This window comes from Triticum urartu, chromosome 3A (genome assembly GCF_056163025.1).
Source record: "Triticum urartu cultivar PI428250 chromosome 3A, HENAU_Tu73, whole genome shotgun sequence".
In the NCBI taxonomy this organism is placed as follows: domain Eukaryota; kingdom Viridiplantae; phylum Streptophyta; class Magnoliopsida; order Poales; family Poaceae; genus Triticum; species Triticum urartu.
The window spans coordinates 634,762,192-634,782,598 of NC_141875.1; the positions used below are offsets into that span (position 1 = coordinate 634,762,192).

General features: G+C 49.0%; 3 protein-coding genes across 3 annotated transcripts; 1 reads left to right on the forward strand and 2 right to left on the reverse strand.

Annotated features, from left to right (window-relative positions):
- Positions 1-12,174: 12,174 nt before the first annotated feature.
- Positions 12,175-12,804, reverse strand: LOC147980954 (uncharacterized). The gene has a single exon (XM_087517000.1). It carries the CDS (start codon positions 12,796-12,798, stop codon positions 12,175-12,177), a length of 624 nt encoding a protein of 207 aa, XP_087373126.1. The 5' UTR covers positions 12,799-12,804.
- Positions 12,805-13,603: 799 nt separating this feature from the next.
- LOC125542196 (putative E3 ubiquitin-protein ligase ATL45) lies at positions 13,604-14,242 on the reverse strand. Its single transcript, XM_048705150.2, has one exon. It carries the CDS (start codon positions 14,228-14,230, stop codon positions 13,604-13,606), a length of 627 nt encoding a protein of 208 aa, XP_048561107.2. The 5' UTR covers positions 14,231-14,242.
- A 2,126-nt stretch (positions 14,243-16,368) lies between these two features.
- LOC125548946 (F-box protein SKIP19-like) lies at positions 16,369-20,044 on the forward strand. The gene is made up of 2 exons (XM_048712460.2): positions 16,369-16,811; positions 19,047-20,044. The coding sequence occupies exons 1-2, from the start codon at positions 16,447-16,449 to the stop codon at positions 19,699-19,701; spliced, it is 1,020 nt and encodes a 339-aa protein (XP_048568417.2). The 5' UTR covers positions 16,369-16,446; the 3' UTR covers positions 19,702-20,044.
- Positions 20,045-20,407: the final 363 nt, after the last annotated feature.

Genomic DNA, 20,407 nt, shown 5'->3' on the forward strand with positions numbered 1-20,407 from the left:
CTATAACCGGGCACCATCCTCGGATCATTAGCGACGTTGTGGCTAGGCACCTTGAGCGGGGGACACGATTGCTTCGCTTGTTCGCCGAGCTGGGCAATTTGTTTCCCAGCTCGTCGTTCTTTTAGCCTTTGATCACTGACAGTACTTCCCGACCGCTCCGCTTCGGCAAATTCCTTTCCAATAATGCGGTCATAGTTTCCTTTCGGTGGATCAGACTTCGGTGGTTTTGTCAGGGCAGCCAGAGTGCGCTTCACTTTCACCCGATCTACCTTCTCCTCCGGAGGTGGATGTTTCTTTGCTTTCACCCCTTCAAAGAAGTTCCTCACTTCTTCTCGCGCGATCTCGGCGTTCTCCTCCAGGGTCCTCTCATATGGTAACTTCTCTGGAGTCTTCAGAGAAGGACCGAATCTGTATGTCCTCCCGCCTCTGGTTGTACTGCTAGACGCCGACCGAGCAGACGTAGCGGTTGTCTTATTTACTTGCTTAAGAGGCGGAGGAGAAGGACTACGACGCGCCGGAGCAGCTGGAGCGGCGGCAGGTCTCTTCCGCCCTTGCTGACGAGGCGGAGAAGGAGGAGCCTCGCTGCTCGGGCGCGTCGGCGCAGGCGGAGAAGGAGGCGGAGTGCCGCCACGCGCCAGAGAAGGAGCTGGCCAAGGGCCCTGATCGTCACTCGCCGGAGGAGGAGGCGGTGGAGGCGGAGTGCCCTGACTCGCCAGAGGAGGAGGAGGAGGCGGTGGCGTCCAGTTCGGAAGATTGATGAGCTCCTTCCGCCATAGGCATGGAGTCTTCAGAGCAGACCCCAGCCGAGTCTCCCCTTCACCGGTAGGGTGGTCAAGCTGGAGGTCCTCAAATCCCTCCGTTATCTCATCCACCATCACCCTAGCATATCCTTCTGGAATCGGCCGGCAGTGAAAAGTTGCGCCGGGTTCAGTAGGATAAACAGAGCCAACAGCCGCCTTGACCTTCAAATTCATCCATTGCGTCATAAGGTGGCAATTTTGAGACTCCGTTATAGCATCCACGGGATAGCTGGCAGGAGCCGTCAAGGCATGCTCCGGCTGAAGCAGCTCGGTGGAAGCCACGCTGCTTCTGCGCTGAGATGGCGGGGTAGCTTCGGGGGAGGCTTCGGCAGTACGTTTGCTGCGATTTGCTTCTCGTTCCTCTATCGCGTCTACCCTTGCTTGAAGCGCCTGCATTTGGGTCTGCTACACTTTTTTCCTCCTCTCATGGGATTTGTAACCGCCTGCGTCCGCAAACCCAACCTTCCACGGAATGGAGCCTGGCGTGCCTCGTGTCCGTCCAGGGTGCTCAGGATTCCCGAGGGCCATTGTGAGCTCGTCGTTCTCTCTGTCTGGAAAGAACGTCCCTTCCTGCGCTGCTTTGATATACTGCTTAAGCTTACTGACTGGTATGTCCATTTGATCGTTCGTCCAAATGCACTTCCCTGTTACAGGGTCCAGGGTTCCGCCAGCCCCGAAGAACCAAGTCCGGCAACGGTCTGGCCAGTTAATTGTCTCTGGTTCGATCCCTTTATGAACCAGATCATTCTCAGTCTTGGACCACTTAGGCCGGGCTACGAGGTAGCCACCTGACACCGTGCGATGGTGAAGCTTCTTCTTCGCAGCATTTTTCTTGTTTGTCGCCGACATCTTCTGACTCTTTTCCGATGTCTTGTGGGCCACAAATGCGGGCCAGTGATCTCTGATCTTCTCATATCTGCCCTTGAATTCTGGTGTCTCATTATTTTCGACAAACTTATTCAGCTCTTTCTTCCACCTCCTGAATAGTTCTGCCATCCTCTTCAGAGCAAAAGACTTGATTAATTTCTCTTTAACTGGGTTCTCTGGATTATCCTCAGGCGGTAGGGTGAAATTTGACTTCAGCTCAGTCCAAAGATCATTTTTCTGCATATCATTGACATAAGAGACCCCAGGGTCTTCTGTAACCGGCTTAAACCATTGCTGGATGCTTATCGGGATCTTGTCCCTAACCAGAACCCCGCACTGAGCAACAAATGCGCTCTTTGTCCGGAGGGGTTCAATAGGTTGGCCGTCGGGCGCGATTGCTATGATCTCAAACTTTTCATCCGAGCTCAACTTTTTCTTCGGGCCTCGTCTCTTTACCGAAGTTGTGCTTGATCCGGAGGGCTAGAAAAAAGAACAAAGACTTAATTAATATGTGTACATACCAAAACAATGAATGCATCAATCAGCTAGTTAGCATAGGCTTAACTAATATATATACCTGGCCGGACTCGGTTCGGTCACCGGAGCCGTCCTCATGTTCTTCTTCTTGCACCGGCATTAGGTCACCGTAGCCAGCTTGTTCACCCTCTCCTTCCAGACCATCGGTTTCCTTGAGAAACAACGAGATGGCATCACTTCCTTCTGCGATTATGTCCCTCAACAACGCTTCTTTTGTTGCTTCGTCTAGGGCGGTGTCCATAGTTTCTACAAATATTTACAACATGGCAATTATTATTCAAACATGACAGATGGATATATTAGTGCCAAACGTAGAACTAGCTACCTAATCATAGTAAGCTATCGGGAGGGGGTATATATCGACAACGATGACACTACATCTATGTCCCTTGACGACCCTCGTTACCGATAAAAAAAAAGAGGAAGAAGAAAAAAAAGAGGAGAAGAAAGAATAGAGGAGAAGAACCCTCGAACCCTCGACCCCTAGACGACCCTCTTCTTCCTCTCATGTTGGAGAGGATCGCCGAGGGGTCGGGAGGTTGCCTAGTGTCAAATGATTCAACAAAACCATGTCTTCATCATTAGGCACAAAGTTCAGATAGGATAATTCGCTTTTTGGTACAAAGTTCAGCAAGAGCCTTCTTAATATCGCTATTTGGAAGGCCTTTGCTGAATTCGTACCAAAAGGCGGATTATTCTATCTGGGACTCCATTCCAGAACAACTTTGCAGAACTTCGTACCAACATGCCCTGGTTACTTCCGGCTAATGATGAAGGCATGGATTTCTTCAATACTTTGACACTAGGAAACCTCTCTCGACCCCTCGGCGATCCTCGACCCCTCGAACCCTAGACGACCCTGGAACCCTCGACCCCTAGATGACCCTCTTCTTCCTCTCATGTTCGAGAGGATCGCCGAGGGGTCGGGAGGTTGCCTAGTGTCAAAGGATTCAACAAAACCATGTCTTCATCATTAGGCGAAAGTAACATGTGCATGATGGTACGAAGCTCTTCAAAGTTTTTCTGGAACGGAGACCCAGATAGGATAATTTGCTTTTTGGTACAAAGTTCAGCAAGAGCCTTCCGAATATCGCTATTTGGAAGGCCTTTGCTGAATTCGTACCAAAAGGCAGATTATTCTATCCGGGACTCCATTCCAGAACAACTTTGCAGAACTTCGTACCAACATGCCCTGGTTACTTCCGGCTAATGATGAAGGCATGGATTTCTTCAACACTTTGACACTAGGAAACCTCTCTCCACCCCTCGGCGATCCTCGACCCCTCGACCCCTAGACGACCCTACTGGAACCCTCGACCCTCTACCCTAGTTCCCGACCCTCGACCCCTCGAAGAGGAAAAATAAATAAGAAGAAGAAAAAAGAAGAAAAAGAAGAGGAGAAGGAAGAAAGGAATAGTGGAGAAGAAGAGAAAATAGAATATATTATATTTTCATTCTATTTTCTCTTCTTCTCCACTATTCCTTTCTTCCTTCTCCTCTTCTTTTTCTTCTTTTTTCTTCTTCTTATTTATTTCACCTCTTCTTTTCCTCTCCTCTTCTTCTTTCTTTCCTCTTCTTATTTTCTTCTTTCCTATCCTTCTTTTTCTAAAATTGTAATTTTTGCATATATAAAACTTTCCTATCGGGAGGGGGAGAAGATCGAAGAAAAAAAAGAAGAAAAAAAAGACGAGAAGAAGAAAGGAATAGAGGAGAAGAAGAAAAAATAGAAAAAAATTTCTATTTTTTCTTCTTCTCCTCTATTCCTTTCTTCTTCTCCTCTTCCTTTTCTTCCTCTCCTCGTCTTCTCCTTCTTCTTCTCCTTCTTTCTCTACTTATTTTCCTTTTCCCTATTTTACTTTTTCCTCTCCACTAACATAAAATGCACTAACCTAAAATCAATATCTACTAACAACTTAAAAAATTAATACATATATGAAAAAATGCATATATGAAAAAAAACATCATCATATCATCAACAGAAAAAAAACATCATCATATCATCAACAGAAAAAAAAACATCATCATATCATCATATCATCAACATCATCAACCTAAAGGGCCGGCGCCGGCGCGGGGCGACGAAGGGCGGGGCGGCCACGGGCTCGGGGCGGCGACGGGATCGGGGCGGCGACGGGGCGGGGCGACGGCGGCGGGCTCGGGGCGGCGACGGGGCGGGGCGACGGCGGCGGGCGCGGGGCGACAACGGGCTCGGGGCGACGGCGCGGGGCGACGCCGTACGGGCTCGGGGCGGCGATGGGGCGGGGCGGGGCGACGGCGGGCCGGGGCGACGGCGGCGGGCGCGGGGCGATGGCGCGGGGCGACGACGGGCTTGGGGCGGCGACGACGACGACGAACGGCCTGGGGGGCGTCGGGGCGAATGGGAGGCGGTTGGCCAAAATTTCACAAGTGTTGGCTTATATAGCCAGAGCAATGGTCCCGGTTCGTGCTACGACCCGGGACTAATGCTCCCTTTAGTCCCGGTTGGTGAGACGAACCGGGACCAAAGGCCAATTTTCAGCAGCCGAAAGGGCGGGAAGCGAAGGCCATTGGTCCCGGTTGGTGGCACCAACCGGGACTAAAGGGGGGCAATGGTCACGGTTGGTGCCACGAACCGGGACCAATGCCCCCTTTAGTCCCGGTTGGTGCCACCAACCGGGACCAATGGCGTTGTGCTGCCCCGCACCCAAAAGTTTAGTCCCACATCGCTAGCTGAAGGGCGCCGGCACTGGTTTATAAGCGCTGGTGTGCCCCCCCCCCATTCGAGCTCCTCTCTAATGCAGCCTTTCGGGCCTAAACTTGCTACTGCCTGTGGGCCTATTGGGCCTTCTGCGGGCCTGAATCCTGGCCCATGTAGGGTTTCTAGTCGTACTCAAGCCGTGGAGGCCCAGTAGGAGGCATTTTTTTGGTTTTTTCTTTTTTATTTCTACATTTTTTTATTTCTACTTACAACTAAATACATACAGTTTTTTAGTGATTTCTTTTTGCTTTTAGGTCACAAAAATTATAAACTTTCTGTTAGTGCCATTAGTTTTAAATTTTGAATAGTTTAAATTTGAATTTTTAAAAATTTGTGTGAATCACTAGTTTATGAATAACTTTACTATAAAAATAGAATTTTTTTTTTCTTCTTTGCTATTTATTTTTTATTTATACTTACAATTAAATACTTATAGTTTGATTTTAGGTCACAAAAATTATATTCTTTTTGCTATTGAAGAATATTATAGTTTTATTTGAGTTGATCATAACATAATATTTTAATTGATTGTTTCTATTTTCATAAAAGTTTTGTAGTTCATTCTGTTTGCTATTAATTCATTATTTGAGCTAAATGACTCTGAAATTGGAAAGCATTTCAAAATGAACTCTGAAAAGGTTGAAAGTTGGCATGGTATCATCATTTCACCCACATAGCATGTTTCAAAAAGTAGAGAGGGTTACGACAAAAACTTGATGCACTTCGTGTACAAAATGGACAATCACTTTCGAAGTATCAAAGTTTCGAACCATAAGACATGAAAGCATTTCAAATGAACTCTAAAAAAGTTGAAAGTTGGGATGGTATCATAATTTCACCCACATAGCATGTGCATGTACAAAACAGACAATAGTAGCATGTTTGTATATTACAAATTTGGCATGGTATCATCATAATAGTTGCGGGAGAAAGTCTTCACTTTTTCTTCGCTTGTGTCATTTGCTTATTGCGCCGTAACCATGGATAATCTTCATTGTTTATCAGGATGCTTGGGTCAACCTTGACATTGAAGGGAGGAATTTCATGAAACTTTTCATAATCTTCAGGCATGTCTGTCTTGCCGTCCACTCCCAGGATGTCCCTTTTTCCTGAAAGAACTATGTGGCGCTTTGGCTCATCGTATGATGTATTCGCTTCCTTATCTTTTCTTTTTCTCGGTTTGGTAGACATGTCCTTCACATAGATAACCTGTGCCACATCATTGGCTAGGACGAACGGTTCGTCAGTGTACCCAAGATTTTTCAGATCCACTGTTGTCATTCCGTACTGTGGGTCTACCTGTACCCCGCCGCCTAACAGATTGACCCATTTGCACTTAAACAAAGGGACCTTAAAATCAGGTCCGTAGTCAAGTTTCCATATGTCCACTATGTAACCATAATATGTGTCCTTTCCGCTCTCGGTTGCTGCATCAAAGCGGACACCGCTGTTTTGATTGGTGCTCTTTTGATCTTGGGCGATCGTGTAAAATGTATTCCCATTTATCTCTTATCCTTTGTAAGTCAATACAGTCAAAGATGGTCCCCTTGACAACAAGTACAACTCATCACAAACAGTGTTGTCACCTCTGAGACGTGTTTCCAACCAACTGCTGAAAGTCCTGATGTGTTCACATGTAATCCAGTCGTCGCACTGCTCCGGGTGTTTGGAGCGCAGACTGTTCTTGTGTTCATCGACATACGGGGTCACCAAGGTAGAGTTCTGTAGAACTGTGTAGTGTGCTTGAGACCAAGAATATCCGTCCCTGCATATTATTGAGTCTCTTCCAAGAGTGCCTTTTCCAGTCAGTCTCCCCTCATACCGCGATTTAGGGAGACCTATCTTGTTAAGGCCAGGAATGAAGTCAACACAAAACCCGATAACATCCTCTGTTTGATGGCCCATGGAGATGCTTCCTTCTGGCCTAGCGCGGTTACGGACATATTTCTTTAGGACTCCCATGAACCTCTCAAAGGGGAACATATTGTGTAGAAATACGGGCCCCAGGATGACAATCTCGTCGACTAGATGAATTAGGACGTGCGTCATGATATTGAAGAAGGATGGTGGGAACACCAGCTCGAAACTGACAAGACATTGCGCCACATCACTCCTTAGCCTTGGTACGATTTCTGGATCGATCACCTTCTGAGAGATTGCATTGAGGAATGCACATAGCTTCACAATGGCTAATCGGACGTTTTCCGGTAGAAGCCCCCTCAATGCAACCGGAAGCAGTTGCGTCATAATCACGTGGCAGTCATGAGACTTTAGGTTCTGAAACTTTTTCTCTGGCATATTTATTATTCCCTTTATATTCGACGAGAAGCCAGTCGTGACCTTCATACTGAGCAGGCATTCAAAGAAGATTTCTTTCTCTTCTTTTGTAAGAGCGTAGCTGGCAGGACCTTTATACTGCTTCGGAGGCATGCCGTCTTTTTCGTGCAAATGTTGCAGGTCCTCTCGTGCCTCAGGTGTATCTTTTGTCTTCCCATACACGCCCAAGAAGCCTAGCAGGTTCACGCAAAGGTTCTTCGTCACGTGCATCACGTCAATTGAGGAGCGGACCTCTAGGTCTTTCCAGTAGGGTTGGTCCAAAAATATAGATTTCTTCTTCCACATGGGTGCGTGTCCCTCAGCGTCATTCGGAACAGCTAGTCCACCGGGACCCTTTCCAAAGATTACGTAGTGTAAATCATTGACCATAGCAAGCACGTGATCACCGGTGCGCATGGCGGGCTTCTTCCGATGATCTGCCTCGCCTTTGAAATGCTTGACTTTCTTTCGACAGTGATGGTTGGTCGGAAGAAATCGACGATGGCTCAGGTACACATTCTTCCTGCATTTGTCCAGGTATATACTTTCAGTGTCATCTAAACAGTGCGTGCATGCGTGGTATCCTTTGTTTGTCTGTCCTGAAAGGTTACTGAGAGCGGGCCAATCGTTGATGGTCACGAACAGCAACGCCTTAAGGTTAAATTCCTCCTGTCTGTGCTCATCCCACGTACGTACACCGTTTCCATTCCACAACTGTAAAAGTTCTTCAACTAATGGCCTTAGGTACACATCAATTTCGTTGCCGGGTTGCTTAGGGCCTTGGATGAGAACTGGCATCATAATGAACTTCCGCTTCATGCACATCCAAGGAGGAAGGTTATACATACATAGAGTCACGGGCCAGGTGCTGTGATTGCTGCTCTGCTCCCTGAAAGGATTAATGCCATCCGCGCTTAAAGCAAACCATACATTCCTTGGGTCCTTTGCACACTCATCCCAGTACTTTCTCTCGATTTTTCTCCACTGCGACCCATCAGCGGGTGCTCTCAACTTCCCATCTTTCTTTCGGTTCTCACTGTGCCATCGCATCACCTTGGCATGCTCTTCGTTTCTGAACAGACGTTTCAACCGTGGTATTATAGGAGCATACCACATCACCTTCGCAGGAACCCTCTTCCTGAGGGGCTCGCCGTCAACATCACCAGGGTCATCTCGTCTGATCTTATACCGCAACGCACCGCATATCGGGCATGCGTTCAGATCCTTGTATGCACCGCTGTAGAGGATGCAGTCATTAGGGCATGCATGTATCTTCTCCACCTCCAATCCTAGAGGGCATACGACCTTCTTTGCTGCGTATGTACTGTCGGGCAATTCGTTATCCTTTGGAAGCTTCTTCTTCAATGTTTTCAGTAGCTTTTCAAATCCTTTGTCAGCCACAGCATTCTCTGCCTTCCACTGCAGCAACTCCAGTACGGTACCGAGCTTTGTGTTGCCATCTTCGCAATTGGGGTATAACCCTTTTTTGTGATCCTCTAACATGCGATCGAACTTCAGCTTCTCCTTTTGACTAATGCATTGTGTCCTTGCATCGACAATGACCCGGCGGAGATCATCATCATCGGGCACATCGTCTGGTTCCTCTTGATCTTCAGCAGCTTCACCCGTGGAAGCATCATTGGGCACATGTCTGGTTCCTCTTGATCTTCACCAGCTCCCCCCGTTGCAGCATCACCGTATTCAGGGGGCACATAGTTGTCATCATACTCTTCTTCTTCGTCGTCTTCCATCATAACCCCTATTTCTCCGTGCCTCGTCCAAACATTATAGTGTGGCATGAAACCCTTGTAAAGCAGGTGGGAGTGGAGGATTTTCCGGTTAGAGTAAGACCTCGTATTCCCACATTCAGTGCATGGACAACACATAAAACCATTCTGCTTGTTTGCCTCAGCCGCATCGAGAAACTCATGCACGCCCTTAATGTACTCGCGGGTGTGTCTGTCACCGTACATCCATTGCCGGTTCATCTGCGTGCATTATATATAATTAAGTGTCCAAATTAATAGAAGTTCATCATCATCGGGAGGAGAAAGCTTAAGTAGTGTGGCTCGGGCATTTCATCGAACACCTCATGTGCATAGGAGGTGAGCTAGAGCACCACAAAGCCCTCTCCCCCTCGGCCAGAAAAAACAGAGCACTGTGCTCTGCTCTTGCGCGAGAGGGTATTTATAGGCACCTCATTGGTCCCGGTTGATGACATGAACCGGGACTAAAGGGAAGCCTTTGGTCCCGGTTCAAGCCACCAACCGGGATCAATGGTGATGGGCCAGGAGCGAGGCCCATTGGTCCCGGTTCGTCCCACCAACCGAGACCAAAAGGTCCAGACGAACCGGGACCAATGGCCCACGTGGCCCAGCCGGCCCCCTGGGCTCACGAACCGGGACCAATGCCCACATTGGTCCCGGTTCTAGACTGAACCAGGACTAATGGGCTGAGCCGGCCTGGACAATAGCCCTGTTTTCTACTAGTGTATGCGATTTTCGTCCGGTGAGCTTGGTCCTTGGAGCCGTCAAAATCTTTAACAAGGTCCTCTCGGTGAGGCTATCTGGGGACTTGACGCGGCTTGTAGGGATCCACCAGAGCGCGTTTGTGCGTGGACGATCGATACATGATAATTTCATGCTAACTCAAAGGCTTTCGACACAGTCCAATGGCCGTTCACAGTTGAGGTTCTTATGAGCATGGGCTTTGGGCCATGTTGGATCTCTTGGATCGTGGGCCTATTATCTACTTCCTCAACTAGGCTTCTTTTCAATGGGGTGCCGGGATCACCAATCTTGAACCGCATGGGATTCAGACAGGGCAGAGCCTTATCCCCCACGCTTCTCATCCTTATGATGGAGCCTCTACATCGACTGTTCACGGTGGCATCCGAGGGGCCTCTTCGCCCCTCTAGCACACACTGGCCTACATCAGCGGATGTCCATCTTCGCTTATGAAGTTATGATTTTCCTCAAACCGGAGGAAGGTGAGCTGCAACTATGCCTGGATATTCTAAGCACCTTCGTACAGGCGTCAGGGCTACGAGTAAACCTGGCCAAGACCATGGCCGTGCCAATTAGATGCTCTGATGACCAGACCATGACAATCTCGACGGTCCTGGGCTGCCCGATCGGATCCTTTCCCTGTAAGTACCTCGGCCTGCCATTGTGTGTTCGCAAACTAACGGCGGCCTAGCTGCATGATCTGGTGCAACAGGTAGCCAGTAGGCTGCCGCACTAGAAGGGGGAAACCCTGCGCAAAAGCAGTCGATTGCTGCTCATCAAGACGGTCCTTCGCGCCATACCTTTGCATGCAATGCTCGCGCTCAACATACCGCCCAAGACGCTCAAGGCCATAGCTAAGATCCGCAGGGAATTTCTATGGTGTGGAAAGGACGAGGCAAATGGTGGGCTGTGTGCAGTAGCCTGGAGATCGATATGCACACCAACATGGGCAGGAGGTTTAGGCATCCCCGATCTACCATGGCTGAACCTTGCTCTTCAGGCCCGATGGCCGTGGCTACAACGCATGGACACCACTAGGCCTTGGGCTGGTTTTGACAAACAGATCCCCAGCGAGGCTCGACACATCTTCCAGGTAGCAACGGTGACACAACTGGGCAATGGCCGTTCAACGTTGTTCTGGGAGGATCGATGGATGCAGGGACTCCGGGTACAAGATATAGCCCCCGGCCTATACCATCGGGTACACAAAGGAACATGCAACAGACGCGCTGCACAATGGGACCTGGACCAACGGCGTGGGCCCTAACATCGATCAGACACTGCTCCTGGAGGTCTTTGATCTCTGGGAAAGAACGGAGGCCATCGATCTCGATTCCACTGTGGAGGATTCGACAAGGTGGGCCTGGGAGGAAAACGGCGCCTACTCAATGCGCTCAGCCTACGCGGCCAAATTTTGGGGCATGGAGGTCGCCCCATACGCGGACATGGCATGGAAATCTAGAGCACCACGGTAGTGCCGCTTCTTTGCTTGGCTTGCAGGTCGAAACAGACGCTGGATCTCGGATCGCCTAGCTCGGCACGGGCTCCCCCACCAGGCTTCTTGCCCGCTATGCGATCAAGGGGCGAAGACGTTAAATCACATCCTCATCGAGTGTGTCCTCGCGCGTACGGTTTGGCATAGAGTTCTTTCGGCCTTGGGCATGCTTGGCGCCGCTCCAACGGCCGACCGAACCTTGGTGGACTAGTGCAACTCATGCACCACGACATGCCACGGAGGGAAGGATATACGAACAATTCTCTCGCTCGTGATGCGGGAGTTGTGGAAGCATCGGAACGCGGTGGTTTTCGATGGTGTGGCGCCTTCGGCCAATGACGTGCTTGGCAGGGTGATGAGCGAGCGACGGGCATGGAAGGCAGCAGGACTGAACAAGCGGGATCTTGGAACCTTTTTTGGTTGCTTGACTAGGTGGGTAGTCGGAGATAGGTAATTAGCTAGTTAGCGTTTACCGTGGTTGGAGTGCCTTGTGTAACCCATGTAATCACATACTTCCTCCGTTTTTTTAGTTCGCATATTAGCTTTGGTCAAAGTCAAGCTTTACAAACTTTAACCAAGTTTATATATAAAAATATTAAGATATACAATAACAAATCAATAACATTAGATTTATTATTAAATGTCACATCATATAGATTTATTATGACAAATGTCTATATTGTTTTCTATAAACTTGATCAAACTTTACGAAGTTTGATTTCAGTCAACTCTAATACGTAGAGCAAATAAAAACGGAAGGAGTACAAGACACTCGTGGACGAGGCTCTTTACCCCATCTTGCTTCTTTAATGCATGATACACACACTCATGCGTATTTCAAAAAAATATGTACACGCTCTTTAGTTCTCTACGCTCACTTAATCTCGTTCACAACCGTCACTCATACGAATACGGTCATACCATCTGCATTTCGGCCGGCAACGGCGCGAAGATGTTGCACCGGCAGACCGGGCACGTCGAGTGCTCATGCAGCCACTGGTCGATGCACTGCTGGTGGAACATGTGCAGGCATGCCGGCATCCGCTTCACCGCGTCCCCCTTCTCCACCTCCCCGAGGCAGACCGCGCACTCCGACCTACCGCCGCCCTCCGGCTGCTCATAGGCCGGGATGCCATACGCCATCACCACCCGCGCGCCACCATGCACCGGTGGCTCCCGTGCCAGCGCGGGCATGTGACTCGGTGCCTGATCCAGAAACTGCGGCAGAGCGCTGCCGACGTTTCGGCGGGCGCGCACGCTCCGGCACAGCAGGCAGAGAAGCCGGCCCGCGCCACGGAGTGCCCTGTGGGCGGAGGCTAAGCACCAACGCAGCGCCGACCGCTGGAAGAAGTCGCGACAGGCGGCTGTGTACATGCAGGCCGTGACGCTGACCGAGAAGAGGAGGTAGACGGAGACCGCAACGATGGAGCCCTTGCTGTGGGGCTTCCGCGCCAGGCAGACTAACGCGTAGACCATCATGGCCGTCGCGCCGGTGCAGACGGTGTTGGCGATGGCCATCAAGAAGCAATCCATGGCCATGGCCTCTCGTATCTTGATTTGACCGTAGAACTAGCTAGCTATAGCTAAATAGGCCATCACCTCTATACTGGCTCAGTTTCTCAGGAATTTCGAAGTGTTTTGCGGGCTTAATCGCCTCGTCAAGTCTTCATCCCGCAAGAGTTCCAATGCGTACAGACCGGGGGGATCTCCTCCTTCTCCAATAAAAAAAAGAGTTCCAATGCGACAGGCGACGAAGCAAGCAACGAGCCATTGAGCCAACCATAGGAGGAACCGCGAGACAACTAACCGAGCGGTTGTTGTATAATACGGTTAAATGTGTATAGATATGTAATAGTCCGTATATATGGTCGGCAGATTTCTACGGCGACCGTATACATTTAGAATGGTGCAAAGGCTGTTTTGCATGCAACGTTGGGGCCTTAAGTTACCTCCTTGATTTTTATTTTCATACAGAATCTCATTGAAATCACCGAAAACAATTCACGGTTGGTCAGCCAGTCTGTAGAGGAAGTAAAGATAATCCTACCCAAGTCAAGTGCTTCCGGTCAATCCTAGGTTCCCCGTATATGCCGGTGAGATGCCATCCCCACTTGCACTTGCACATCCATGAAACAAATAGATTTCAGGTTTTTCTCATGTTACATTGCCCTTTGGGTTTGGATTGTTTGCAGGTCGCAGCGTACCACCAGTAATTACTAACACTGATGTACTCCCTCCGTAATCTAAATGCTTTTATATTAGTTTACAGAGGGAGTAGTACTTTCAGTCTTTCAGTTCTCTGCGCTCAGTTATCTCTCATCACCAGCGTCACTCATACGTACGATCATACCATTTGGGCCGGCAACGGCGCGAAGAGGTTGCACCGGCACACCGGGCATGTCGAGTGCTCGTGCAACCACGGATCGACGCATTGCTGGTGGAACATGTGCAGGCACACCGGCATCCGCTTCACCGCGTCCCCCTTCTCCACCTCCCCGAGGCAAATCGTGCACTCGGACCCGCCGCCGCCCTCCGGCTGCTCGTAAGCCGGGATGTCATTCGCCGTCACCGCTCGCGCGCCGCCATGCACCGGCGGCTCCCGGGCCAGCACGGGCATGTGGCTCGGTGTCTGGTCCAGATACTGCGGCAGAGCACCGCCGCCGCCGCTTCGGCGGGCGCGCGCGCACCGCCACGGCAGGCAGAGAAGCCGGCCCGCGCCACGGATTGCCCCGGGGATGCAGGCCAGGCACCGACTCAGCGCCGACAGCTGGAAGAGGTCGGCGCAGAAGGCCGTGTACACGCCGGCCGTGACGCTAACCCAGCAGAGGAGGAAGACGGAGGCCTCGACGATGGACACCTTGCTGTGGGGCTTCCGCGCCAGGTTGACGAACGCGTAGACGATCATGGCCGTGCCGCCGATGCAGACGGCGTTGGCGATGGCCAGCATGTACGCGCGGAAGAAGCAACCCATGGCCACGACCTCTCGTGTCTTGATTTGACCGTAGAACTGGCTAAGCTAGCTGCAAGAGTTCCAATGCGTACAGACGAAGCAAGCAACGAGCTCACCATAGGAGGAACCGAGGAAGAGACAACTAACCAAGCGGTTGTTGTCGTTGTAGTACGATGAAATGTTGTGTACATATCTTAATATGGCCGGCAGTATTTCTACGGCGACCTTTTACATTTAGAATGGTGCAGAGGCTGTTTTGTTACCTAATGGTGCAGAGTAACATACACATAGACGACCTTTTACATTTAGAATGACGCAGAGACCTTTTGCATTTGGAGGCCGTTCGAAATCTCTCCGCTATGTAACTCCGCTGAGGAGCGGAGCGGTATTCAGCGGAATTTTGACAAGCCACCAAATGGGTGGTCCTCCCGCTCCGCTCCTTGGCAGAGGAGCGGAGTATTGCCGAACATAGTCTTAATATATAATATTGGGGCCTTTAAAGTTACCTTGTCGGTTTTTATTTTTATACAAAATCTCACTGAAATCACCGAAAACAATCCACACGGTGGATCAGCCCGTCCATAGAGAGAGTGAAGATATATGCCGGTGATACGCCATGCCCTTTACATGGATTCGTTGTACGGACGCCAATGAAGTTTTTTTTTACGGGCAATGGCAGGAGCTCTGCCTTTTCATTTAGTAGAGGGAAAGCTGTACAGAATGGCAATGAAATAGCCAGGGGGTACGAAGAAAGAAAAGCCAGGTTACCAAGCGGCAACCAGGCCTGAAGAGAAAAAACAACTAAAACTCCCAAGGCCCAACAAAGAGGCCTATCTCATCTCTAATCATCGTATGAACTCCAGGTGCGGTTGTCGTCTTCTGTTGGAAAATCCTCCTATTTCGCTCGTTCCAAATATTCCAAGCAATGTATGCTGCCACCGTAGGTGCATGAAGATTGTCATGTAAGATCTTGCATCTGGTTGAAGTCGTCCAGCAGGGCTGAATAGAGGTGGCAGAAAGGGTAGCAGAAGTGACTTCAAGGTGTGAAGACTGAAAGGAATGCCAAATCTCCTTGGCAAAATGATAGTCAAGCAAGAGGTGCTGCACAGACTCCGGAAGTTGATCACAGGTGCTGCAGCGATCATTGTGAGGCCATCCTCGAACCGCAAGGCGATCCGCAGTCCACAACCTGTTCTGGAGCAAGGTCCAAATGAAGAATCTGACCATAGGCTCAGTCTTGATTTTCCATGCATGTTAAAGTTGCGGCATTGCAATTCGAGTGATGAACTGAATGTTGTATGCAGACTTGGAGCTGTTATTGTGCAATTTTCTAGAAGTGTCGTTTTCAGTTCCCTATGCCAAAACACCTGCAAGCCTCTGCTTCTACCATCGCTTCCCACCACTCCCATCTCGTCAACTGCTTCTGGAGCTTCGGAAGCGTTCAAGTTGTCATAGATTTTCAGCCCCTCGCTACAACATGATTGAGAAAAAGAGGCATTTTGGCCAAGGCGTTTTCATAAACGCCTCAAAATCGTGCTTAAGAAGGCATGTTTATAAACTACCTTAGCTGTATGCACCTTTGAAGGCATTTTTCAAAACCGCCTCAGGTTCTATGTAGCTTTGCAGACGTTTTTCAAATCGCCTCAAATCTAGTTAGCTTAGAAGGCGTTTTTCAGAATAGCATGGGAATCTTAAATATCGCCCTCAATCGCGCGCTGCGCTATTTAAGATTCTTGGGCATCCATTTATACATAAGTAATTGACTAAAGGCTAGTTCTTTTGGCGACTTAAAAAATAAACCATCTCTTTTTCAAAAAAATTCATAAGCCGCCTCCCTTGATTACTGGGGCTTCTGAGCTAGTTACAGGATAACTAGTATAGAAGGCTCACTTATTTTTAAGAGCGGCTAATTTTTTAAGTCAGGAAGAGACAGCTTGTTTTTTAAGCCGCCCAAAAGAACTGGTTGAATAAGGCATGTTTTGGTACATAATCACAATTGATATGGTGGCGTAAATATTTTTTGTGAGCTACACGTGTATTTTTTTTGAAGCTTACACGTGTACATACGCGTCAAAAATTGCCCCACGTTCAGTTGACCCGAGTCTTCTACACTCACCTGCTGGCTGCTGCCAGTTTCCTCACCACTCCCGCGCCACACGTGTACTCACCTGCTGCCACCATTCCCGCGCCTTCCTTCCCCGAACCCTAACCCTCAGTCCTCACACCCACACCTCGCGATGCCCTCATCCTCCTCGTCCCGCCGTCGTCGAGGCAGGAGCGGCGGACGGCACGCCGCGGATGAGACGGAGACGAGGAACTGGGCGGAGCTGCCGCTGGACGCGATCTTGACCATCCTCCACAAGCTCGACCACGTCGACATCCTTATGGGGCCCGGCCAGGTGTGCCGCTCCTGGCGCGGCGCCGCCCGCGATGAGCCGGAGCTGTGGCGCCGCATCAACATGCTGGGCCACGCCGACCTCGAGAACGAGCTCAACCTCCACGGGATGGCCCAGGCCGCCGTCCGCCGCAGCGCGGGGAGGTGCGAGGCGTTCTGGGGCGAGTACGCCCGTGACCACGACTTCCTCTTCTATCTCGCCGACCAGTGAGATTCTGAATCCCCCCATCCCCTCCCCTGATTTCAGGGGCTTCCGTTTTGATTTGATTTGATTTGTTTCGCATTGGCTACGCACTCTGTTTCCATTGATATTCCCTGCAATGTATGTGTGCTTTGGGTCTCGTTTACTGTCCGCGGAAAAAATCGCTAGAAATTTTGCGTCCGTGCTCCGTAGGAATCATGCAATTTTATCGTGTTCCTTAGAAAGAGAGTTTCCTCTCCGATTTCTAACATTACAAACCATAGGTTCTTCGGAGTACATAGAGTTTAGCAAAGGGTAAAATGCAGACATGAACATGAACCTGTTCCTCTGTACCAGCTCTCAGTCCATGATTCAGTTGGATGCTGAGTTTCCATCCAACCAAAAATTGATGTTATGTTGGCAGCCTATGCATTGATCCTATACAATGGGGAAGGCTTTTTTGGTTTGGTTTGAAACAGAATACAGTTGCGAGTTAACTTTTCAGGGCTTTTGAGCATTTTCTGGGGAAGCAGACAAATTGGCAATAATTTGAGTTATGTTAATTCTTAAACAGAACGAACTCAGCTGAGTTCATACGCTAGGGTGCAGAATTTAACCTAATATGCAACCTGCTATTACAGGCATCGACAAGTTAGCATGCCTGAAATGTTCACTGTCAAATCTAACAATTGATTCTGAAAGTTTCCAACCATAGGATGATTCTGACACTGCCTCAAATTCTATTCCGCTGAATTTCTCATATCCCAACATTTAGCCACCGCCAAGTGATCGATGTACCCCGCAACACACACATGAACCTTTTCCTCTGTGCCCACCTCTTATTTATAAGAAATGTTCAGTTTACATCCAACCAGATATTGATGTTGCGTCGTCAGCCTATGCATGGTCTGGCATTGAACTCAGTCGGGTACTTCACGTATTCGTTTCTTTCTCTTATCCCAACATTTAGCCACCCTCAGGTGATCGATGCATCCCGCAACATGCACATGAACCTATTCCTCTGTGCCCACTGTTAGAGTTAACCTTGTTGTTTTGTTTTTCATCATATTTATTTAGTAGTCCTGCACGTAGTCATGTCAAGTTGTAAGCGCCGCCTGACCCGTGTGTGGCACTAAATTGTGGATGTGCCGTTCCATTAGTAGCATGCATGCATGGATGGATTAGTTAGCTAGCTATGGAGCCGGAGCATCCGAGTCGCGAGGCAGTTCTGCGTGGAGGAAGAATAGGAAGCAATTAGTTGAGGCTTGGTCCTATACGTGTGTATCCAAAGATTCTGCAGACTTGGCTGTTACCCAAGCGTGTGTGTAGCTAGCCCGTGGAGTACTAATCAGATCAAGCAACCGTGGGCTTGACCTGACCATGCATGCGTGTGTGCGTGGGGTTAGTGGGTGCGTGTGTGAGTCCTGTACTTGGCTATTTAAGTTGAACAAGTGAATGTAAAAGGTGTGGCCGTGAGGGCTGGGCAAAACAATGTAGTGTATGTGTGTCTCACCGGGAGTAGAAAGCAAAGCTAGTCTCTCTCCACGGTGAGGTGTGTGTGTATGTGTGGGTTTCTGAGTTTTTCCCACCATGTGCATTCGTGTGTTCTTGAGAGAAGAACAAAGCAACAGAGAAGAGAGAGTTGAGTTGTGTGAGATAGAGGAAGAAGAAGAGCGGCGCTGCACTGCGAGGAGGCGGCGCCAACACCCACCTCTCATTTATAATGAATATTCAGTTTACATCCAACCAGACATTGATGTTGCGTCTTCAGCCTATGCATGGTCTGGCATTGAACTCAGTCAGGTACTTCACGTATTCGTTTCATAATGCAATGTGGGCGGCTTCTTTGGATTGGTTCGAGGAAAACTACATTTGGAAGTTAGCTTTTCAGGCTTCTGACCATTTCCTGGTGAAACTGTCGAATTCGCAATAATTTGAGTTAAATGTTATGGTTACACAGAACGAACTCAGCTGAGTACATATGTCAGAGTGCAACTTATATGCAATCTGCAATTGCAGACATCGACAAGTTAGCATCCCTGAAATATTCTCTGTTCAACCTAACAATTAATCATTAAGTTAATTCTAAAACCCTCTAAATTGTGTAGCTGTGATGCTATGCAATGATCTGAATTTATGAAATGTTCTATGCGTGGACTGTGATTGGAGCTATGCAAGTCTTTCAAAACATACACTCTAGCTGCCTGTTTTATACACACAGCATATTTATTGGTTATTGAGATCCAAGTGTTAATTTGCAGGGCACCATCTCTTAAGAGTCTTCGCCTCATTTCTTGCTATGATAGACTTACAGAGGCGATAATGAAGTTCCATTTGCTTGAGGAGCTCGAGCTTTCACTCTGTCCAAATGTGAATGACAGTGGTGTCTTTGGGGTTATCGGCAAAGCATGCCCACAACTGAAGCGCTTCAGACTGAGCAAGGATGTGTTCTGTGATTTTGAAGCTAGTGTCTATGGAAAGGACGAGGAAGCCTTGGGGATTGCGACTATGCACGAGCTACGCTCTTTGCAGCTGTTTGGCAATATCCTCACCAACAAAGGACTGACAGCCATCCTGGACAATTGCCGCCATCTGGAGTCCCTTGACATCCGCCACTGTTTCAACGTCACCATGGATGACGCCCTGCGTGCAAAGTGTGCCAGGATAAGCACACTGATGCTTCCGAATGACTCAACCGATGACTATGACTTGGTTGTTAAGAGCCCTATTCGTGCGGATTCAGAGTCCTTTCTGCATGATTATATGGGATCCTGTTCTGACTACGAGCTTGGCTCAGAAGATTACGGCGACTACTGCGATCTTTCCCGCTACCTTGATGGTGTGTACGAGGATGAGTACGAGCTTGACGAAGAAGGTAAGATGATTCTCGGTGGCATGCGCATGTTTATGAAGTAAACTCCATGGCGATGTTGGATCGAAGTGACTGGATGTTCCACCTTTCTTTTGCCGAAGCATCTGGACTAAACCAGGCATGGCCTGTACTTTGCCGCTTCTGCCAGTGGCATGGATCCGCTTCTGCGTCGACTTCCCCTAGAATATCGTAGACCCTGTTTCGTGCTCTGTAGTGTAGTGTAAAAAACTGCTCTTATATTATGAGACAGGGAGTAGTTACTAGTGAAGCGTGTGGTGTGTTAGTAGTCCTTTACCTTTGCAGTTTAGTTAGACGTCGCTGTGAAATATGCTCTGCGGTAAGTACTGGTTTGCTTAGTTGTTGTAATGAAGAACTCAGCCTGTTTTATCGGTGCCTGTGGCTGTGATTCCGGCACCCATTCGCTGACGCTGGCGCCAAGAGCTGGGAAGCTCCAACCTCCGGCGCCAAGAGCTGCAGCAAAACGACGCCGGCACATCGCCTGACAGAGTACAGTATATATTATTCTTATTGCATAACTGTATTTCCACACATCCTCACATCAGGCATTACTAATTATTATAAGAAACAGTAAAATGGGGCTAGTTACGAGCTCTCTCAGCTACCTGAACTCGTGAGCCATCCGATTAATCTCACCAACGGAGTGGGTGTTTCCTTGGAAAAAAAACCCCAACGGAGTGGATGTTTCCTTGGAAAAAAAACCTAAGGGAGTGGATGTTTCCCTGAAAAAAG

Coding starts and splice junctions, on each gene's coding strand:
- LOC125542196 (XM_048705150.2), bottom strand. CDS start 14,230: ATGGGTTGCTTCTTCCGCGCGTACATGCTGGCCATCGCCAACGCCGTC.
- LOC147980954 (XM_087517000.1), bottom strand. CDS start 12,798: ATGGCCATGGATTGCTTCTTGATGGCCATCGCCAACACCGTCTGCACC.
- LOC125548946 (XM_048712460.2), top strand. CDS start 16,447: ATGCCCTCATCCTCCTCGTCCCGCCGTCGTCGAGGCAGGAGCGGCGGA. Junction 16,812..19,046: donor CTCTTCTATCTCGCCGACCA/GTGAGATTCTGA, acceptor GTTAATTTGCAG/GGCACCATCTCTTAAGAGTC.